This window comes from Gobius niger (genome assembly GCF_951799975.1).
Source record: "Gobius niger genome assembly, chromosome: 14".
NCBI classification, from domain to species: domain Eukaryota; kingdom Metazoa; phylum Chordata; class Actinopteri; order Gobiiformes; family Gobiidae; genus Gobius; species Gobius niger.
In genome coordinates, this window is record NC_136865.1 from 17,993,772 (window position 1) to 18,016,019 (window position 22,248).

General features: G+C 39.7%; 1 protein-coding gene across 5 annotated transcripts in view; it reads left to right on the top strand.

Moving 5' to 3' along the window:
* LOC306974383 (ras/Rap GTPase-activating protein SynGAP-like) overlaps positions 1–21,669 on the top strand; it is a 50,460-nt gene extending 28,791 nt beyond the window's left edge. For 4 of the 5 annotated variants that reach the window (XM_079571598.1, XM_079571599.1, XM_079571601.1 and 1 more), the window contains 11 exons: positions 1,780–1,924; positions 3,410–3,646; positions 5,020–5,221; positions 5,711–5,901; positions 8,033–8,237; positions 8,968–9,543; positions 12,008–12,517; positions 13,913–14,068; positions 14,621–14,832; positions 16,379–16,451; positions 18,588–21,669. In XM_079571598.1, the coding sequence (XP_079427724.1) occupies positions 1,780–1,924; positions 3,410–3,646; positions 5,020–5,221; positions 5,711–5,901; positions 8,033–8,237; positions 8,968–9,543; positions 12,008–12,517; positions 13,913–14,068; positions 14,621–14,832; positions 16,379–16,451; positions 18,588–18,614 (2,534 nt within the window). In that variant the 3' untranslated portion in view covers positions 18,615–21,669. The remainder of the gene's footprint in view (positions 1–1,779; positions 1,925–3,409; positions 3,647–5,019; positions 5,222–5,710; positions 5,902–8,032; positions 8,238–8,967; positions 9,544–12,007; positions 12,518–13,912; positions 14,069–14,620; positions 14,833–16,378; positions 16,452–18,587) is intronic. The other variant, XM_079571600.1, reaches the window with a different exon arrangement.
* The last annotated feature ends 579 nt before the right edge of the window (positions 21,670–22,248 follow it).

Genomic DNA, 22,248 nt, shown 5'->3' on the forward strand with positions numbered 1-22,248 from the left:
TAATTGACGGTGGATTAATACTGAATTTCGTGTGATTTTAAGTCAATATTGCATATTTGCTTTATTTTCAATCACGAAGGGACAGACTGGTTTCCTCACCCCATGCAAATTCCTTATATAGATCAAGCTAAACAAAAGTCTGGGCTTTTGAATTTGTTATTTTCTCATCTGAAAGAACTAGTTGTCAAGCAAAAAATCTATCTGCAGATGTGGCCTCTTCGTTTACAGTGTGACACCACAGCCACCAAGTGATGACAATAAACAGTGTCTAAGGGCTAGTTTGTGAAGTTAAATTGCTGTTGCTATTGCTATGGCTGTCCCTTGGTTCTTAGCATTATTGATTTGTGCATACCTGAGATCATTTTCCTTTAGTTTATCTGATTGGGATAGAACAAAGACGATGGGTACAATGTGCCGAGGGCAGGCTCATGACATATTTTACATTATCAATGTCAAATCCCAACTCGATACAATTTGAACATTACTATAGTCAATTTGTCGCTTTCACTTCCTTTTCATCTGGGAAAAAAAACATCACAAGCACTCGTCAGATGTGCACAAGGACATTTTGCTTTCATTTGGGTTTAAGGCCTATTTGTTGCTTATCTGCTTCACACCAGTCGTAAATACTCGTTCTTCAGTGTCTCAGACGTTATTAAAACTGCATTACAGTAATCAAAAAGATCCACACAGCATGCACTTTAGGTAAAATACTGTAATCACATGGGCTTTGATTTAGATGTTTTATTTAGTTTTATAATTGTGCTGTTCAAGTTACTGTTGACGTCGCATTTGTAAAGCTTTCTTTAGTGTTTAGAGTTCCTACATTAGTCGTAATTAAGTGCTGCTTTGGTGTTTACAACTGCAACCATTGAGTCGTTGTAGTTCTCAACGCATTTTAAAGCTGTCGTTTTACTTAGCATAGAGTAAATGGATCTGGATAATGACTTCATTTACTTTGTGTGAATTGCAGGTCAATGTGGGCAATACATTTCCCATAAGATATGAATGAAATTGTTTATTAGAACATATGCAAAGTGCAATGTTGAGGTATATTGCTGATAATAAGAAGGATTGCCATTGAAATCTATAAAACGTTTACAAAGATACATGTCTGCGCTGTAGATGTCAATTCTTCAACACATATATATTTCAGGATTTTTGACATAGGGCCTCATTTCCTAGTTATCCAGAGTGTTGTTGATTTCTGGAGACTTTTTTTAAATTTTATTTTTATGCAGTCCTTATATTTGACGAGTTTAGTGGTGCTAGGCTAGTGCTAGGCTAGCGCATGTCTATGGTAACTAGCAGCCTGCATTAAAAACCTCTTCAAAATCATCGGGTAGTCCTCCAAACGTTGCCATATCTGATTTGTAGAAAGCTCCTTTAATGTCGGCTGCAACAAACTACTGTAGATCCGGTAACCTAGCAGATCAAATGCAAGCAAATGCAAAAAGGTTATATTTCAAAAATGATTCAGTCAACACAGACATTTATATGGGTAGTCTGGTGTTATAAGTGATTTGCCTCAGGTGCACTGTGCTTGGGTCAGACTGTTTTTAATGCAGGCTACTAGTTACCATAGACATGCACTAGCCTAGCACTAGCCTAGCACCACTAAACTCTTCTGCATGAATTTATAAAAAATGAAAAAAATCCCTTTAACACACGCAGATTTCAGATGGTATACAAAAAATATAGCTGTTTTATCTTTATCGAGTTTGTCCCGGAAACGTCGAGGCATTCATTTTTGTCAACATTGCCCATGTGTAATCGCAGGTGACTTTATTCGCGCCTTATACGAGTCCGAGGAGAACTGCGAGGTGGACCCGATGCGAGTCCCTCCGTCCGTCCTGGCCGACCACCAGGCGAACCTGCGCATGTGCTGTGAGCTGCTCCTCTGCAAGATCATCAACTCGCTCTGGTGAGTCTGTTCCCCCGGGCTCATTGTACACAAACAGCGTTCAAGAGAGTTTTCTAATTACCGCTACCCTGATGTATGGAAGCAAAACGTTTACTCCCTCGTACAGCAGAAGGGTGAGTGGGCCTTAATCCTGGTTCAGTAGTTTTCCACATGCTGCTGTTTTCTCCTGCCACTGGTCGTTTGAATCAGACAGATGGATCTCAGGATGCGGCTCATTTATTGCACTGGTATTTTAAAAGGAGGCACTAAAGAATATTTTACATCATTTACAGTTGGTTCAGGAAGTATTCTTGCCCCCTCTATAGGTATTGTGTGGAAGTATGATTTTGAAAATGTTCAAATTATTGTTGTTAGTCTTAAAAGCCTACACTCTGGCTTACAGATGTTACTACTACTTGCTCGGAAGATGAATGAACTCACAGAGTTTTCAGTAGGGCTGTGTTAAAGTATAAATTAAATCGCTATATCATACTGGGTCAAGCTGTGCATCTCTGTTGTAGTCTTGACTGTGGTGCTCAGGCACCTTCCCTCAGCCACTGTTGTTATTTCTCAGGCTGGGTACTGTTAAATATGGAATCATAGAACAGATTAATAATGTTAATTAATGCATATCCCTTCCATTTAGTTTCTTTTGCATTTGTATCATTTGTTTCAGGTGAAACAACCAAGAAACTTCCTTTAGCGACAAAAGGCCGGAAAAAACACTTTCCATGTCTTTCTGTTAAATTTTTTCTCCACAATTTTATTTTTTAATAACAAACTTGCACTTTTTTCGTCCCAAATTTGGTCAAAATTTTCCCAATTTTTTTCACTATTTTCCAAAATATTTTCCTCTAATTTTTATTTTTTCATTTCAGTTTTTTCCCCCCAATTTTGCCCCAAATGTTTCCAATTCCCCCCCCCTCCAATTTTGTGTTTCACTTTCTTTTTTCCAACAGCATTAAAACTTGAATATAAAGATTTAATATTTCTTTTTGGTACCTGCTTTCAATACTTTTATTATGTCGATTTCCTGAAGTAGTAGTACCTAAACCTTTTTCCTACCCAGCCCTAGTTTTAGGCCATGTACCTTTTCTTGGGAACATTTATTTCAATATTTATGTACCGAAAATGACTAATGCCAAGTTTTGTTTTCATTTGATTTCAGCTTTATGGGGTTTCAAAATATCACAATAATCATAACAGTGCAAATACAGTACTTTACCTAATAAAATAAATACGCTTGTTAAATATGCGTGTCATTCTGTGGTAATGGGTCCTGATACCAAAAGAGAACCACTGGTGACAATTTCTTTTGTATAAGATTGTTGTTTATTCATGGCTTAGTCTTTGGTCTGGTTTGGTTCGTCGCACAGTCTTGTAGCACTAGTTCAAGATACCAAATATTCTTAAACTGTGGTGCTTAAATCTGGAGAGCCGCTGCAGTAGATAAGTTGTTCCATCACATCGTTTTGCATGTCTAATAAAGTTGCTCTTGTCTTTCAGCATTTTCCCGCGGGAGCTGAAGGAAGTGTTTGCGTCGTGGAGAGCCAGATGTGCGGAGCGCGGCCGGGAGGATCTGGCCGACAGCTTGATCAGCTCCTCCCTGTTCCTGCGCTTCATGTGTCCCGCCATCATGTCCCCCTCCCTCTTCAACCTGATGCAGGAGTACCCCGCCGAGCGCACGTCCCGCACGCTCACGCTCATCGCCAAAGTCATACAGAACCTGGCCAGCTACGGCAAGTGAGTCTCGCTCACAGCCGCTGCGTCATTCGGGTTTATTAATAGAACTAGGACAGGCTTATTAAGTTTTGACTCCAACTATGACTGTGTGCTTTTAGTGTGACGTGATATTTTAATGAAAGGAGACAAGCGACAAAGAAGACTAATCTTGAGCAGTATCATTTGCATTTTTTTTTTCTTTTTACAATTCTACTGAATTAAAAGTAATGAAACCCTGCACATTAACTCATAACACACAAACTGAAGTACCCAAATCTAGACCTAATATGAGTTTATTGAAAGAACCTGACCCAGATGATTGACAGGATTTCTATGAAAAAAAGTACAAAATTATTGTATTATTGTATTATTTTGCAATTGCTTTTCTATGTTTTCATTTTCTTAACGAAACAAGTCAATTTAGTAAGCTACTTTAAAGGGACTATACAGAGTTTAAAAATGTTAAAATTATGTATTTTCCTCCCCCTACATGTTCCAACAATGTCTTAAAGCAGTCCTAAGTAACGTGTTTACCTTAAAAAATCCTTTTCGTAGTCCCTGTGGGTAATATAAGTGTTTATGGGATGATTGGAGGGTCTTTCATCTCCCCCTGGTGTCTCTGACCAGAAAACCATGTTTGCAACTTGACTGCCACCGGTCCGGAGAAAGCAATACACACTAATGAAATCACGAAGAAGAAGCTAACAGGCTAACGGGCAAAGCTATCTGCGGGCTAACGTCACTTTAAACAGTATTTACAGCAAAGTTTGAGTGAAAAAAAAAAAAAAATCCATTGTATAATTGGATGCACAGTAACCCTCTCTCCCTTCGCCTTTCCTGTCAGCGTAGTATTTACTCTCCAAGACAATTAATAAGTTAAAAAATCGTAACTTGCTACTACACCTGCAGTTGCACTAATGGCCTCTAGGGGGAAGAGTTACTTAGTACTGCTTTAATGTGTAGAATGAGCCCAGACCTGTTCACCACAACTGCCTTAAATCCTGCACTGTCACTCAAAAAGTTGTTAATTCGGGTCCGAAGTGCTGTCATGCACAAGCTTAATATAGAAGGTGCAGGTACACGTATAACCTGAGGTGGCAGTAGTGAGTATAAAATGGCGAACTTGCATCCAGCCCCTTTAATTTAATATTCAACCCGTGTATTAATAAATGTGATCATAATTGCGCATTAAGAGTCATTAAAATAACTGCAGCCCATTTAAATTGTTTTCTCTAGCCGCTACTTTAAAAAATTTGCTTAATTAAAGCAATACCAATTATTTAAAATGTCAAGCATTTAACTCAATTAATGCATGACAAAAAAAAAAATCCACTTATTTAGGATTTTTAGTAATAAACCTCTGCCTGTTCGACATGTTATTTTATCTTGTTCAGGTTCGGTCCCAAAGAGGAATACATGTATTTCATGAACGAGTTCCTGGAGATGGAGTGGGGCTCGATGCAGCAGTTTCTGTACGAGATCTCCAACCTGGACACCGGGGGAAACGCCGGGGGCTTTGAGGGTTACATCGACCTGGGACGAGAGCTGTCCATGCTCCACAGTTTACTCTGGGAGGTCATGGGGCAGCTCAGCAAGGTACGAGTGCAATCACTTATTAAAAAACTGTCTTATTAACTTTACACCGTTATGAAGTCAGTCGGATTTTCACATTAGAGCAGCTGGACATGTGATTGAATGAACAAAGAACTTTATTGTCATTTTACAATTGCACTGATGGGAAAGTCCTTCTGATCAAAAGTGAAATGAGTCTCTGTTACAATATAATAAAATATTTAGCTTGTTCTTAAAACCTGCACTGTATTGAAATGTTATGACGGAAACTGCATCTCTTAACTGAAGTGCTGTATAAACTGTATGTGTGTTACATAAAATCCACATTATGCTGAGCAATAACTCATAAAATGTAATTATCTTGCTTCAGTCTACTTTTTCGTTATTCCCAGACACTCATTAACAAAAGTTTGACTCAAAGTAGGTCGGCAGCATTAAGCTCCCCTTTGTTTGTATAAAATGCTTTTTTTTAGTCAGTCGGCCATACTGAACCTCATTTCCCTGTTCTTGTAGGATGCTATTCTTAAACTCGGGCCCTTACCTCGACTGCTGAACGACATTAGCGTGGCTCTGAGGAACCCGCAGCTCCACATGCCGACCAATCACCAACCAGAGAGGCCCAAGGACCGCCTCTTCTCCAGACCCTCCTTCAACCGCATGATGTCATCCGACTTCCAAAGCCTTATGATGAGAGACCTGAACAGGTAGAATATTCAGGTCTTAAATCAGCCCACGAGCATTATGTCCTTTACAATTAATCCCACTTGAATCACAGTTTGAATGGCTGCACGTAGAAAATGGCAAAGAACACAACTATTTAGACAATAAAATAGCCTTTTATCATTTTGCTTTCTTATGTTTAAAATCATCAACCCTAACCCTTAGACCTCAAACACGCCATCATTTCTTGAACTTGTTTGTGGGTGTGATGCATCAGGTAGTAGGTGTAATGACATAGCTCAGGGCAGTGTTTCTCGGTCTGTGGTCCGGGGCAGGTACCACTCAATCAATCAATCACTGATTTTGTATAGCCCAATATCACAACAGGAGTTGCCTCACGGGGCTGCACTAAACATTAAGGCAATAAAACAGAACAGTAAATAAAACAATGTAAAGTTCAGGCGAATTAAGTATCCAGGCAAACATGAAGTCCAAATAAGCGTTGGCAGCAGGTGTCCCCCATCCTTACACTCTCCAGCACAGCGAGGAAAAACTCAAAATCCAGGGGAGAAAAGAGAACCACATAAGGAGAGATCTCCCATGAACGGACAGGCTATAGAGAGCCAGGGCTGATGGGAGTCCCTCATCAGACGGGCCAAGATCTCAGAACATCCAGTCCTTGTTGGAGCATCATTTCTTATTGTCCAATTCCTGTAGGCGGGGTTCCTCCTCCCCCAAAACCGGAGCTTGGTAGCTAAAGGCTCTACCTCCTACAGTGATTTTGGAGACTCGAGGAATCACTAGTAGCCCTTAGTTTTGCGATGAGTTTTGAGCACTGATGGCGTATGGAACTACTTTACTTATGTTAAGCCCTATCTTGGCCCTGGTATAGTCTAGATATAGATCTGATCTAAGTTATAACGTTAGGGTTGATATGTGTAAAAAAAAAAGCTACATATAATGAACATAATTTGCATAAAAAGAAAATCAGTCTCTAAGATTCCCAAATCGTTTTAGTTTTATTAATAATTGCCAGCACCATCTGTTCCAACCTCTTTCCCTGTGTGTGTCATTTTACCAGTGCGCTCGCTCTGCTATTGTCATGAGACAGTTGCAACAGCTCTACTCGATTTCAAATTTTATTTATGGTTTACTATGTGATTCTAAAACCCCACCTGAATCCCCGGAAACAACAAACGAAGCTCTTGGCCTTATATGGACTTAAGAGCTGTGAATTAGCTTTGTAACGATTTGAGTTTTACACAGTTAGAATATTATCTGATTTCTGGGCAGCTGCAAACCTCAAAGAACATGACTGACAGGACGCATCACATCTTTCTTCAACTGGCTTTTCAGATGTTTTATTACATAACAATTGCATAACGCCTCATGGTTTGATCCTGCTTAAAAATAACCATAAGAAATGTGTTCAAATAAGAACTGTCAACTGTGTCTTTGTTACAGACTGAAGCTTTTAAATGGGTTTATTGCATCATGTAAAAACTTCTCTTTAGTGATTCTTGTGTGCAATTATAATCTAAATATTTACTTCTTCTTCTTCTGTCTTTCCTGTAGGATTGTAAAAAAAAAAAATATATATATATATATATATATATATATATATATATATATTACCCAAACCTGTTGCTGCTAACTAAATATACTTGGAAACATTAACTTGACTGAGCATTTTGCCTTTTGCATGCTTAAAGGCACACTGTGTAACATTTTGGGCTTTACTGTTGCCAATGCCATCAATACAAAACATGCTCCTAATGAGCAGCTTGACACAGAAAATGCTATTACTGCAATGGGTAAATAAAGAATGGATTTGGATGAGGACCTAACCTGTTTAAATCTCCAATTCTTGTGACTGCAGTCTACATCTCCATGGAGACGAGCTCCTTGTAAAGTTACAGTCATGTCTTAGGAGAGCTGAGCCGCTCACAGCAAAGGCACATGTTTGATTGTACAATTATGAGGTATTTTCCAATGATGAAAATATCTGTCATAAAATAAATGCTTGTGTTTCAATTTTATTTATTGGATTAAATGTTACGCAGTGTGGCTTTAAATAATAAAAACAGTATATAAGCTGTTTTATTTGCTAAGAACCAACCGAGATGCCTGAGAGTCATCACCTTAATATCTAAAAATGCTCTTTTTCCATAATAGTTCAATAGACATATCTCGATTGCCCTCTCCGACGGGCGGAGTGTCCGCGGTGGAATCCCTGTCCAACAACCTAAACATGAGGCGCCACGCTGAACGGGACCTGCGCTCGTCCCGGGAGGTCTTCTACGTCACCCGCCCCCCTCTCGCCCGCTCCAGTCCGGCTTACTGTACCAGCAGCTCAGACATCACCGAACCAGACCCCAAGGTACAGAGTAATCGGCTTTTCTTCCTAAAAATAGTAAATAGAAAGATTTCTGCCGACATGAGCTCAATCCGATGAAACACGCACATCCTTCCTTTTATTCTTATCAATATTGCTGTATTGAACATTGCTATCGCATGACATATTTATCTCCTTGTGCATCTGAAATGTTTTTATCACTGAATTGCCAAGGTTTTGTATCACATCCCTATTGTGCGCCTCTGAGTTTATTCTTTTGGAAAGATAGCTTTCTGCAGTGTGAGCGGTGCTTTTGTGCTTTAAAATCAAGACAAGCCAAGTTTTCAGACATAATGTGGCTCACATTGTTGCCCCGAGAATACAGTATACATCTGAAAGGGCCTTGACAAATCGCACAAATAAGACGTTGTTGTGAGTCAGCACTTTCCAAACCTCTCTGAGATCTTTATATAGATATATAGTATAGTATGCATCTTGGTCGATTTTGTACCATGAATGAATGAAATAATAATAACTGGAGTTTACTTGACACAGTAGTTAAAAAATCTTTCAAATTGATCATGTCTCCTTTACTGATTCTTGGTGGCTGGACTACTATCCAAAGATGGTAAAGGAAGCTCATTTCAAAGAATCTCTACATTTGTCTATATTTGAACTCCGCTGAGCATTGTTTGTTGTTACATTGCTAATAGGTCACCAAAGCATCTCTTGAACCTAAAATAAAAAGTCTGTCATTTGCTTGTCATTGGTTCAGGTGCACAGTGTGAACAAGAGCGTGTCTATGATGGACCTGCAGGATTCACGCATGAACAGCATCTCCAACCTCAACTCAGTGGGTGACATGCTGACCTCCTCTCAAGCCTCTATCGCTGGTCTGGGTCACAGTTTTGGGAACCTCGGGGCCCCTCTGCGGATGGGGGGTCACCTGGGCGGGGGCTCGGCCGGCTCCGCTCTACGCCTGAGCCAGATGGGACACATTGGAGGTCCCACCGAGTCGCTCTCGCAGCAGCAGCAGCAGGCCGCAGCAGCCATGAACTTCCCCCTGTCTTTCCAAAACCCTCTGTTCCATCTGGCGGCGCAGAACTCGCCCGGCCAGTCCCAGGCCCCGCCCCCACTGCTCCTCGCCCCGGAGGTGGAGAACGGTCACCACGACTACGCGCCGGCCTTTGGCAACAGCGCCTTCTCCCGCAGCGAGGACCTGTCAGCGCTGCGCTCTCAGAACAGCCTCGTGCAGCCCAGCATTGTGCACTCGCACAGCTACAGCGATGACTTCACCCGGCAAAATCAGAGCAACGATTACGGCTGGCACCAGCTGTCACTACAGGTGCAGGTAGGCCTGGCATTTCAGAAAGACACCAGCAGCTCATATTGGCTGGTTCAATACAATGGTAGTGTTGAAACCTAATTTTGAGAAGGATTTTTATTTTTTCAACATTTATTTGTTTGTAAAATACAGTTTTTTCTCAAGAATGGATAATACATTTCTCACATGGATCACATGGTTGCAGATGCACCAAACGATGGAACTGTCGAGATTCAGTAAAGGAAAAATATCTTGACCTCCGCCTCATTGATTTCCTTCCAGTTTCTATCCAACATAAATTAAACCCAGCATGAACTTAGAGTAGTTTTTACTGAGGAAGTCTCTGCAAGCTTACACGTTTCAAAGAGCACCACCCGGTGGACAACTGGTTAATTGTTGTCTATTTACAGCCCACTGTGTGTTATGTAACAAGCTGCCTTCTCCCTGGCTACAAACACCATGATCATTTCCTGGGACGGCTGCATTGTGTCAATGTGGGGTATTTGCCCCCATCACATATATTATGTATGGATAATACATGTTCTTTTGAAAAACTGGATGCAGCATTCATAGCATAAGATTTTAATTACTTTTACATTTAGAAGTGTTTATAAGACATTCAGACATAAGACATAAGTGTTTATAAGACATTCAGCACCACAATCAAGTCTTTTCTGCTCGAGTCAGAATACCAATCTAATATGTGCAGTTCAGTGAAACTTTGAAACATTCAACACTTTTTGATGCCAAGTTCAGTTTACCAAAATTATATACAACTTCTTAGTGGGCAGTGATTTGGCATTTATATTTGTGCCTATTCCCATCCCTCCATTTACCTAGGCTTAGGCCAGGCACAAGACCCCCTCTATCTGGGATAATGATTAACAATTTAAAATAAACACAATCACATCGCTCTAACCGTTATTGTACTTCGTCCTTATAGACTGGCAGATAAATACAATCTAGTGCATATTTTAATTTAATGACTAACAAAAATGCCTTTATGGTTAAGCTGTTCTGGAAATACTTGCTTAAAAACTTTGCAACTTCTATATTACAACTTAGCTACAACTAATAAACTTTCAGTTTGATTTTACACAGAATAAGACACAGTTCATTATAAACCTAAATGATATGCTCCATACACTTCTCTTGTTCTCTCAGTGATGGCTTTTACCACCCATAGCCTTTGTGCTGAGTCTATGGCGAAGGCTGCAGTGGTTTACTACAGTATGTCTGTGAAATTACAGTACTTAATGATACTGTCTTGTCGAGTTATTTTAGTCCGCTGCGTGGGCCCTAATGGAACAAACATCACAGGCCTCCTCCTAAGGCAGGCTTTATCAGGAGAACACTGAAAACTATGCATCGACATGCCCGTCATAGTAAAGGTGTAGCCTGCCATTGCTATAAGTGAAGTGACGAGATCAGAGCTTGACATGTATATGAGGTTAGACGAACACTTTTAGTCATATAGTGATTCTTAAAACTTTTCACACCAAGTATCACTGTGGCACAAGGGAATCAATTTAATCTTTAAAGCACCTTGTTACATTGTATGGAGGAAAAGCCCTTTACAAATAAAGTTTGATTTGATTTAGTTAATTATTTGACCTTCCAAGTATCACCAGGCCTGGATCAAGATCAACTAAAGTGGTAGTTAAAAGTGTCTAAAATGGATCTAAAATCACTGAAATATAATAATATAATATAATATTGAGCGTAAACCATCTGTAAACCAGAAAACATAAATGAAATGATCTCTAGTTAAAATGAATAAAGTCTAAGCTGAACCTGAGGACCACCCGAAGAAGCCCAAGTACCACCAGTGTTACTCCACAGTTGAGAAATACTGCACTGCAAAACTTCTATTTTAAATATTGCTAGTTTATCTAGTTTCAGCGGAGCATCGATGAACACTTACCAGAGGCATTGTCCCATCAAACTAGTAACAATGAAAAAAGGATATGCATTTTCACTATGGCCCGTCCTTCTCCATTAGTGGGAGCCAAAAAGTGGTTTCACTTGTCAACATTTTCCAAATGTGTAGTATTTCTTGATGTATTTCAGTCTGTGGTTATGGTGAATTACAACAGGTTCTCACAATACACAACACAACCCCAGACGATAAATTCAACAGGAGAAAGTGGTTGGTCTGAGGAAAGGTGTTTTGAGACGAAATAAAAATCTAGGCCTGATTTTGGCCGTATGTCAAGCCAGTATTTTCATGGTATTGTCTTAAAATGTTAACAAACCCAGATAGTGTAAGCAAAGTACTTATTATGTTACTAAAAACTAGGGCTATAAATTGTACAAGCTGCTGATGACATTTTGCATCTTCTGGGAATAGCTCGATACACAGCAGTTACTGAATAAATACTGTATATAAATCACAGCAGTTGGATATAAATATTTATGGCTTTGTTAGACTAGGGGAAATCTGTAAATTTCTTCTTCTGGCCTCACATTCATGTGTTTCTTTTTGTCCCAGGAGTCTCTACAGCAGCACCATATGATGGGCGTCTCCTCTCAGACGCCCACGGGCACGGGCACCCCTGCCTCTTTAGCCACGCCCCCCAGCACGGTGCACCCCGTCCGACAGTCCTCCCTCGCTCAGCACCTCAAGTCTCAGCGCTCCATCAACAACCCGGCAACGGCCACGCCCCCCAAGACCCGCCCCCAGAGCAGGAACATCCTCCTGGACTCCAGCGAACCCAGCTTCAGCGGCAGTGGCCCCAAAACACGACAAAACCAGGTGCCCTCCCAACCGAGTCAGCAGCAACAGCCTCAGCCTCAGCCGCAGCAGGACGGGCAGCACACGGTCACCGATAGCCCCGCCCCAGGACTCCCATACCAGAACAGCTCTGCCAAAGAGACCCAGGGACCCCCGGCCGCTGCAGAGGAGTCCACTGACACTCCCACCAAAAGCACCAAGAAGTCTCAAGCGGCTCAACTGCAGCCTCCTCAATCACATCTGCTCAAACCTGTCTCAAATAAACAGGTATGTCCCCACTCGCAGTGGATACAACAAGGGTTACTGTGAAAATGCTCCTCATATTCCCTACAGTTTGACAGCACTATTTTGGAGGAAAAAAACAAACAAAAAAAACAAACAAATCGCTAACTTTATCACATTTGGAATTTATGTTTTAAAATGTAAAATGTTGTTATGGACAATATTGAATAGCCTCCATATTGCTGTTTTTGAGATTTGCAATACTGACCGTTAACATTGAGATTTTTATTTGATTGCTATTCTCTACTTTGCCAATGACATACACTCCCAGCTTATATTTAACTAATCGTTAATATTTATTCTACACTTTTGTTCAGTCTTTTATATATTGTATAGAGGTCATGCATGGGATGTCATAACATTGAAGCTGAAAAAGAAAAAGTCCGCACAACTAAGTGGCTCCCAGAAAAAGTATTTATTACTTACACCATGTAACGTTTCGGGCCTACGCCCTGCCTCAGACAGACTATTTAGACAGACTATTTAGATGTGCATGTTTTTCCTTTTTTAACGCTAATGTCATAACATTGCAACATGACAGTTAGCATTCCATCTTGGCAACAACAGCAAGTTGAGTAGTGAGTCTGCAGTGTTACTCATTGATTTTCCACTCATTTTGCAATGTTGAAGGTTCAGTTACTGTTTAGATTTACAATGTGCATACCTTCTATTGTTGAACTATTACCACTTCCAATGAGTTTCTGGCTGCCAATAGGTTAAAGGTGCACTATGCAACTTTTGAAGTGAAAAAGAAAAAAAAAAAAAAAATCTTGATATTTGTGTGTAGTTGACCTTTTAGTGACTCGGTGGCATCATGGGTGCAGCTTTGCTTTCCCGTTTTTGGGGTTCATGACAGAAAATTGCCAGAAACCCAAAAACAATTCTAGAGCGTCATGGAGGCCACTGTGAGGGAAAGCAAAGGTGTCATGCCGCACCCGTCATGCCACTGAGTGACTAAAAGGTCAATACGCACAATTATCAAGTTTTTTTTTTCACATAAAAAGTCACAAAGTGCAACTTTAAGACCAAATAAGGTCAAAACAGAGTAACCTACACTCTGAAACAAACCAAACATACTGTATATGCAAACGTGTGCCAGAGGTCGCCTGCAGGAGGCAGATGGAGGCCTAGGAAAATGTTTTTGAATTCAAAACGTTCCTCTTTTCCTTTTCCAACACATTCTAAATTATTCTCATACTTTCAGGGCCCTGTCTGGTGTGCTTCCTTCAACTGTGGAATGAACAGTATACATTACAATAGTATGAATAAGTGCCATATTCAATCTCACTTGAAAAACGCTTGACCTTCTCATGCTCCAAACCTATTATTAGCCATTCAAACTTTTATGTAATACATGATACCTGTGTTTGTAATTTGCAGGGATCTCAATCTAATTTGACCACGATGAATGAGCGTACGGTGGCCTGGGTGTCCAACATGCCTCACCTGTCTGCAGACATCGAGAGCCTGAGGCCGGACAGAGAGGGCCAGCTGAAGGAGTACTCCAAAAGCATGGACGAGTCACGGCTAGATCGGGTCAGTACATATCCCTGCCTTCCTCCCACACTTCCTGCGCAGCAAAAATAGAACAGAACAGATTCTATGTTCTCAAAATGTCACATTAAACAAGCGTCTCTAAATACATCTCTTTAATCATCTGCTTTTAAGATCATTCTGGCTGCTGTGATACAGGATTTGAGATTATTAGGCAAACACAGCCTCTTTGTTGAAAGGCTTTAAGATGGAAAAGCTGGAAGAAGAGCATTAATGAGGGTGTACTCTCACTTTTTTGGGCCTTCAAACAACAAAATTATGTTAATGTTTCTTAACTGACAGCTAAATTGAGCATATTAATCTTTTTTCTATGGCTTTATTTTCTTTGCAAATGTAAACCTCTAGGTAGACATTATTTAATTGTGTTTTGACTTTAAGATGACTTATAAGAAAAGCAATACATTTTCATCAAGTAGACTATTTATATTACAGTGTAGTTTTGAGTTTTTTTAAATTTGTTTTCCCCGAAAAGCTGAAATTGGTCGAATCAAAAGGAATTCCAAAGTAAACACACCCTTCTACTGAATTCTGCAGGTAAAAGAATACGAGGAGGAAATCCACTCGTTGAAGGAGCGTCTGAAAATGTCCCATCGTAAGCTGGAGGAGTACGAGCAGCGCCTAATGTCCCAGGAGCAGCAGACCAACAAGATCCTGATGCAGTACCAGAACCGGCTGGAGGACAGCGAGAGGCGGCTCAAGCAGCAGCAGGTCGAGAAGGACTCACAAATCAAAGGCATTATCAACAGGTAAGTGGTGTCGGGGCCGTAGCTGCCAGAGGAGTGGAAACTACTCTTACTGCTGAGCTTTCACTGTTGCGTCAACCACTTATACACGCGGGAGGGCTTTCTGCTGATGCTCTGCACAATGAGAAATAGTTCAGGGTGAAGTCTAGGTAATGATACCCGTACACATCTCACTCATATAAATTACTTTAGTGACTTGCTACGTGAATACTTTGGGGAAATCGTACCCATAGCTGTACATGTAAGGTCTAGCTCAGCCATTCTCAAAGAGTGTTGGAGCCCCCTTATCAATCCTAAAACCTCATGAGAGCCCCCTCCAACAACAAAAACAGTGCATCTGAGACCCCCTGAGGACCAGAAACCCCACTTTGGGAAATATTGGTACATTTATTAAAGCAGAACTAAGTAACGCATAGAGGCCATAAGCACCACTGCAGGTGTCGTAGCATGTTGCGGTTTTTTACTCATTAATTGTCCGTGAGAGTAAATACTACGCTGACAGAAAAGACGAAGGGAGAGAGGGATGTTGTACATCCAATTACACAATGGAGATTATTTTTTTCACTCAAACTTGGCTGTAAATACTGTTTAAGTGGCGCCCACAGTTAGCTTTGCCCGTTAGCCTGTTAGCTTCGTCTTCGCGATTGCATTAGTGTGTCGGAGCCGGGTCGGAGCCAGTTGCAATTGTGGTTTTCGGGTCAGAGACACCAGGGGGAGATGAAAGACCCCCCAATCATCCCATTAACACTTGTTTTACCCCAGAGGGACTACAAAAGGGATTTATTATGGTAAAGTTACTTGGTTCTTCTTTAAATTACAAAAATGTAAAACCCCTCATGTCACTCCTTTTTCACCTTTTTCATGGGTTAGATATCAAATAATTTCCAGTGTTTTGGCACATTATTATTATTTATTTCATTTCAGATGTAACCTAAACCTTATGTTGTTGGATTTTGTGCAAACTTTGAGAAAATGTTGTTCGACAGATTTTAAAACACATTATTAATAACACACTTTGGCTACCACAGAAAATAAAGATGGAATGTGGTCATTACGAGCATGATTAATGATGAGGAGAATTGGGTCCCACAATGAGAGCAAAGATCACCATTTAGGGGCAATGAAACAAGATTTCTAGCCTACGAACCACAAGGAGTTTAGGAACAAGTTGACCTTTTAGCCTGTTGTGGTGAGTACAGCAACATGAACAGCATAAACCATTTCAACATCTGGCTACTGCACTTCAACAAGAAGCATCCTGATTTTAAAATTCAGAACAATATTATATTATACTTTTATAGAAAATCTCAAATGTAAAATAAAAAAAAAAAAAGTTATTTATTCCGGTACTGAAATTTTTACTACTATGTAACCACACATTTCTATTGCTCTGAAAGTGAACTATACTTCACTTTCATAGAGCTGAATGTATCAAATAAAAGTCAGGATCTTAATATCATCAAATGGCTTTATAACAATTTGAGAAATGCCGGCTTTGTAAATTTATTTTTGTCAACCGGTATGTTTGTTTGTATCTCCCTGTTGTCAGACTCATGGCTGTGGAGGATGAGCTGAGAGTGGGTGCCATTCCTGATATTAAGCCTCGAATCCTCACAGACCAGGTTTGTGCCTGTGTCTACATCTTCACCATCCTCTCAAATCAGTCGCATCATCTCTTATCACACTCACAGCATTCACCCAAATCAGAGCAGGGCTTGAGGAGTTTGTCCAATAATCTGTGTCTCTGTCGGTGATGTTACAGCCAAGTCTGCTTTGTCGTTTTCCAAGACCATCCCTGTAAAGAACTACTCACTTTGTGTGTTTGACATAGAGCAAAAAGCAAATGCCTCAAGGTCATGGTGCCTTGGGGCAGCACAATTATTATTCGATTCAATCAATTATTCGATTATGATAGGCGATATTTTCCAGGCCATTTCAACCATAGACTGTAGAATGAATAGACAGCTTCTGCTCACTCCTCCCCGTTTACCATAATGATCAAAAAAGTTAAATCATGGCGGATTTACAGACTTCGACTACCCTGCTGTGACGGAGCATGTTCCTAAAAAGGGCAAAAGGGCGGGATTTTCTCTGTAGACTTGGCCCCTCGTGTAGTTCGGTCGTAGCCACGCCCACGCCGTTAGCTCGAATACTAACGACCTGTCAATCAAAGTCCGGCCCCCATTAGTATAGGAGATTTATAAAATGTTCCTTACGAAAACCAGCCTGGTCCCTTTAATTGTAACTAACCCAGCGTTATCACAGGAGCAATGACAAGCTGTAGAAAGTTTCATAACAAAATTAGGCACCAGGCTTTACAGTGGTTTAAAACTTGAATAAAGTGCCATGCGTTCTAATGGAAAACTGGCTTGTTTAGCCGCCCCTATATGGAGGTTCTACAGCAATGTCGGCCCCAAGCGTCACGGTCATAAAGCAGTGCAACCAGCGGCCATTGATTTCAACACGGGACAATACATAAAATTTCAGCAAAAAACGCTTGCACTTTGTTTTGTTTGTTGAAATACTAAAGAAAACAAGACTTGCATGGAACTAAATTAGGACATTTATGAGGCAGTGTTAACCAAGAATAATGTGTATGGCTTTGTGATAGACTGCGGCTTCACCTAATATTCTGACTCAACTGTGCATGTAATGTGGATAAAACATGCACACTGGCTAGTCCTCCAGTTTGGTTCACCTTTCACAGACCCGAACACAGGTCTGTGGAAAGGTCGCCCACTGCCCCTGACAAAGCATTGAAGAACAGGTCAAATGCAGCGAGGACAATGAAGTCGTTTCCTTCTCAAAAGGTTGTGACTGATCCTGTTTTATTCCTTGCTTTGTGGTGATTCTTTTAGAGATGGTCCTGGCATGACGACAGAGATGTCCCTGAAACATCGAGAACACAAACATTCAGACTTTGCTGCACACTTCACCAGTGACCCATTGAATCATGTTCAAAAGCATCGCTATGCCTTTAGGGAGCAATGACAAAAGCATAGTCTTGATCCTGAAATGTAGCAGTCTAATTTTACCTCCGCCAAAAGGAGCTCTCAAAAAAAAAAGATAATATTATTTACCGGCAGCGGCAAAATATGTGCATTCATGGAAAAGTCTTGAGCATGACTCACTGAACGTCACAGTCCTTCTTTCAGGGTGCTCCATGTGGGCTGGATGTGACGCGGGTGAAGAGGCTGTCTCTGTGCCATCTTTGTGCCTAAATAAATCCAGAGAACATTTGCTATCCTTAAAAATCACTGCCTCTTGTATTCTTACACAGCTCACTGGATTTCTAACGGGCAAACTGACACCAAAGAAAACGCAGTCAGTGGAGCTATTGTTTTTCATCAACCAAATATGATTGCGGACTATAGACAATTTATGAATACAAATACACAATGTGGTCCATGCAATCGATCAGTTGTCCTTGCAATCTAAAAATGACTTGAAACAGTTCCTGCTTGCCAATGCTCCGTCCAGTTACAAGAGTCAAGAATGGGGTGGCAAGAATCTGGCAAAAGAATTCAAATGACCTTACAAGTCCGACTAAAGCTTTGCAGTTTTATGATCTTTTGCCGCAAAGTGTGAGGTACAAGATGCTATTCCTCCACAGTGGATGTACCTTGGTCATTACTGTGTGTCTGTGCACTCACAACACCACATGATTTTGTGTTTTAGCATACACTATGTCCTTCCACATGCAGTGATACGAGCCTAATGCTGTGTGCGCTAACTGAATGGTGTATCTGTGTTTCCAGTCTATCAGCCAGGGCTATGGATCCTGACTGCCAGAGTACATGATGGTCACCCGAGTGTAAAGGACTCCAGCTCTGCAGTGGATCCAGGGGGTCTCCCGAAGGCTTCATCTCATCACATCCTTCAGAGACTTTGCACATGTCTGAAAAAATGCCTGTACCACAACTTGACAATCACTTTAGTGCGAGGACCAACGAAAGTTCTCCCAAATAAAAGCCAATGCCACTATAACTCATGGCAATACATAAAAAAAAAAATCTTTATTTGTGTAATATTTAGACGGTTAACAATCGCATGGCAATTTGACATTTTGTTTTCATCCCACAAACGAATATTGAAGCACACAGTACCACATGGTGACAACTGTTACATGCAACAAAGACATCAGTCAACAACATAAGTCTTTTGTTAAACTTTTGTGTTTCTGTGTAATTGCATAATCTTTTATAACATATAGAAACATGCATGCTCATATTTTTGACATGCATGGAGGAGTTGGAAAATGCACCAAGCCTAAAAATATGACTATATTTCTAAATAACGCAAAGTGGAAAGTCACTGTAGACAAGTTGGCCACCTAAACCTTTTCTGTGAAAAGCACTTAAAATAAAGATACAACAATCTCTTATTGTATATTAATGATTACCTTTTCAATCAAAAATCATTCCATTTAATTAATACAGGGTATGAAGGACACCCCTCTATTATGGTGTTTTACTAATCAGGGTAGACACAGAGATTTGAATGTCTAAAGTGAGACGCCTGGAACAACAGCAGAGCCTATAAGAACTTAATCAAATGAGTCTATTTACATTTAGACAAATCCAAAACTATTTTGGTGACCGTCATTGAAGCCATTTACCATCGATTGTTTTGGCTAAGGATTTATTTAACGTCATGTTTCGACAACTCATTTTGAGCCATTTTAGTTTTAGTATGTAATGGCTGAGGCAAAATCTGAATATAATATCTGTATTAGATTCACTCATATGACAGAGATTTGGAAATGCTCATCTCTCGTGACACTCATGCATACATAGGTGTTGTGCATCCTATTTTTAAACTGATTAAGCGTGGCTTTCTTATTGAAGGCCACCTTTTATACCATGCCGACTATTTTTCAGAAGTGACATCTTTTGCATTACTGGTACGGATGGAGACAAACTGACAGACCTACCAAATCAAGGAGAAACACAGCGGTATTCCAACATGTAGTATATATATACAGTATGTGCATAGGATATGACTGCCTTACAGTCTGTGCCACATGGCCTGAAATAACAATGCCAATACAACCTGTAAATTTTGTACAATAAGCGTCCTTTTGTAGTCAGGTGATGAAATAAAAGCAGTGTGTTTATGTTCTAATCATTTATTACAAATTTCATGGTTATATAATTTATTTTAACCTCTTTGCCTTTAAAAAGATAAATTTATTTGAAGATAAATATCAATGTTTACCACAAATGTATAAAATATCTTCATGTATATCTATTCTTATATGTAAATGTATTCAAATGAAAGGGTAGGCCTTCTGGCATGTTGTGTGATACTTAATATTTACCACTCTTAATGCTGCAATCCAGAAACTACTATAGTGCTATGAAGTGACTGGTTTATGGGATTCAATTTGTTTGTTTATCTTAGCACATAGCACATTTTAGTTCAGCAAGCATAATCTCAAATATCCCACCTACTGTAAGTGTGTAACCAAAACAGTAGTGGTGCTTTGAACAACGCTGGGTTGCAGTTTTAAGCACTACTCTTGATCATATTTAATATAGAATTTTTTTGTTGTATGAGAGGCTGCAATTTATAATCTTTAGAATAGTTCAATAAATGCCAATATGCTCAAAGTGATTGATCCATACGAGCTCTAGTGGTACAGTGTCACATAGATATTTCAAGTACAAATTGAAGGATTAGCTGACATACTGGAGAGGTCAAAACTACGATAGTCTTCGAAATGAATTGCGGAGACGACTTGGTGACGACACAGTTTCAAATTTTGAAAACTACCTAAAAATGTTGGCAGGTTTTGTGAATTTGTACTAAAAAGCGTTGTGATATTCTCTAGATCTTGCAAGGAATGCTATTTTCAAATATGCAAATGCCTTTTCTGCATTCTTGACCTCTCCAAAATAGCAGCTACGTAAACACTCAGACCCTCACGATCTATCTATGCGGTGTGCTACCTCTGAATAACAAATGTTCATCACTAAAGTTTGAGCAACTGTTTATTTTGTTATGTACAAACAGAGGCAGTGCAATCATGAGAATTTTATTTCTTCACAAAGTTCCAGATTTATTTAGACGAGCTATCACAAGACAATTTAAAGTGTGTCCTGTTTACGCTAGTATTTAAGTGCCATTACTGTACATTCATATTCAAAATTAAAGGTATTTGTCGGATGCTTAGATGTTAGTAGAAACACAAAAATATTTTAGCTTTTCTTTATATGTTAAAAGCCAAAAGCACAAAGATATATCAACACAATACTTGCAATGCGATCACGTATATGTAGAAATAGAAGATATTGACTAAATTGACCAATACTATTAAAATACATAGCTATTTATCAAGTGTAATGGAGTATATATAGAGATCTATGGACCTAATAATGGAACATTATATCTTGTATTATAAAAATGCTATTTAAATTACATATTCCTGTTTATAAAATAAATGTATAGCATTTGGGGATGAATTTACCAGTGTTTTTTTCCTGGCAGCTATTATTCTGCACAATTGATCTACTGTGTCTCAATTTACATGGGTGAGGATTCTGCCTTGAATTGGGCCTACTGGATGTAATACCTTAATTTTTACTTGACATTTCTGTTGAAATAAGCCATGCCCCATGGATAAGCCATACCCTCAGCCCCCGATGTTGTAAGGTGGATGTTTATTGTTGGTAATTTGATTTATAATGGTACTTATTGTAGGTATGATTGCGCTTGTAATTATATTTATGATTACTCTAATTAGTGTACTTGATTGGTATGATTTTGGTTTGAACAAAGGGAATGTATTCATTTTTCAGGTGATTTCCGAGTGATTTAAATAAAGGAATAAATTCTTCAAATATAAACGGTTTCTCTTTCACTTGAATCTTTGCTTTATAACATTGATTTAAATAATTGTTTTATTATTATGCAACAGAAATAGGCATCTTCTTCCCACAAAAACAGCACATTGAAGAGTCACCCATCTTGGAATCAAGAATGCCCCCATGTGGTTTTCCAAAGGTACCACCAACTAGTCTGTATATTAAAGGAGCTGTACCTGGCCTTTTTTTCTTTTTTCCCCATAAAAGTATGTTGCAAAAGTAGTAATTAGTGGAAAAAAATAAGCCTGATGCGCAAAGTTCACGCCGTATTATGATTTGTTGATGCCGTGTATGGTCAACCCAAATAGCCAATATGTGAAGAAAAGGGGTGTACCTTTACCGTCACATATTGACTCCTGAGGACGGCAGTGATGGTAAAAATACCAATTTTGCCACATTTTGACTACAGAGCTTCAAAATTAGGTAAAGTCCCTTTAAAGGAACAGGCCACTGTTTTTACATACTGAGATATGTTCTTACCTACGCTCAGTCACACACAAAGACCAGAGAGGTATGTATCAACTCGTCTATGCTCAGGTAAGAACATATCACA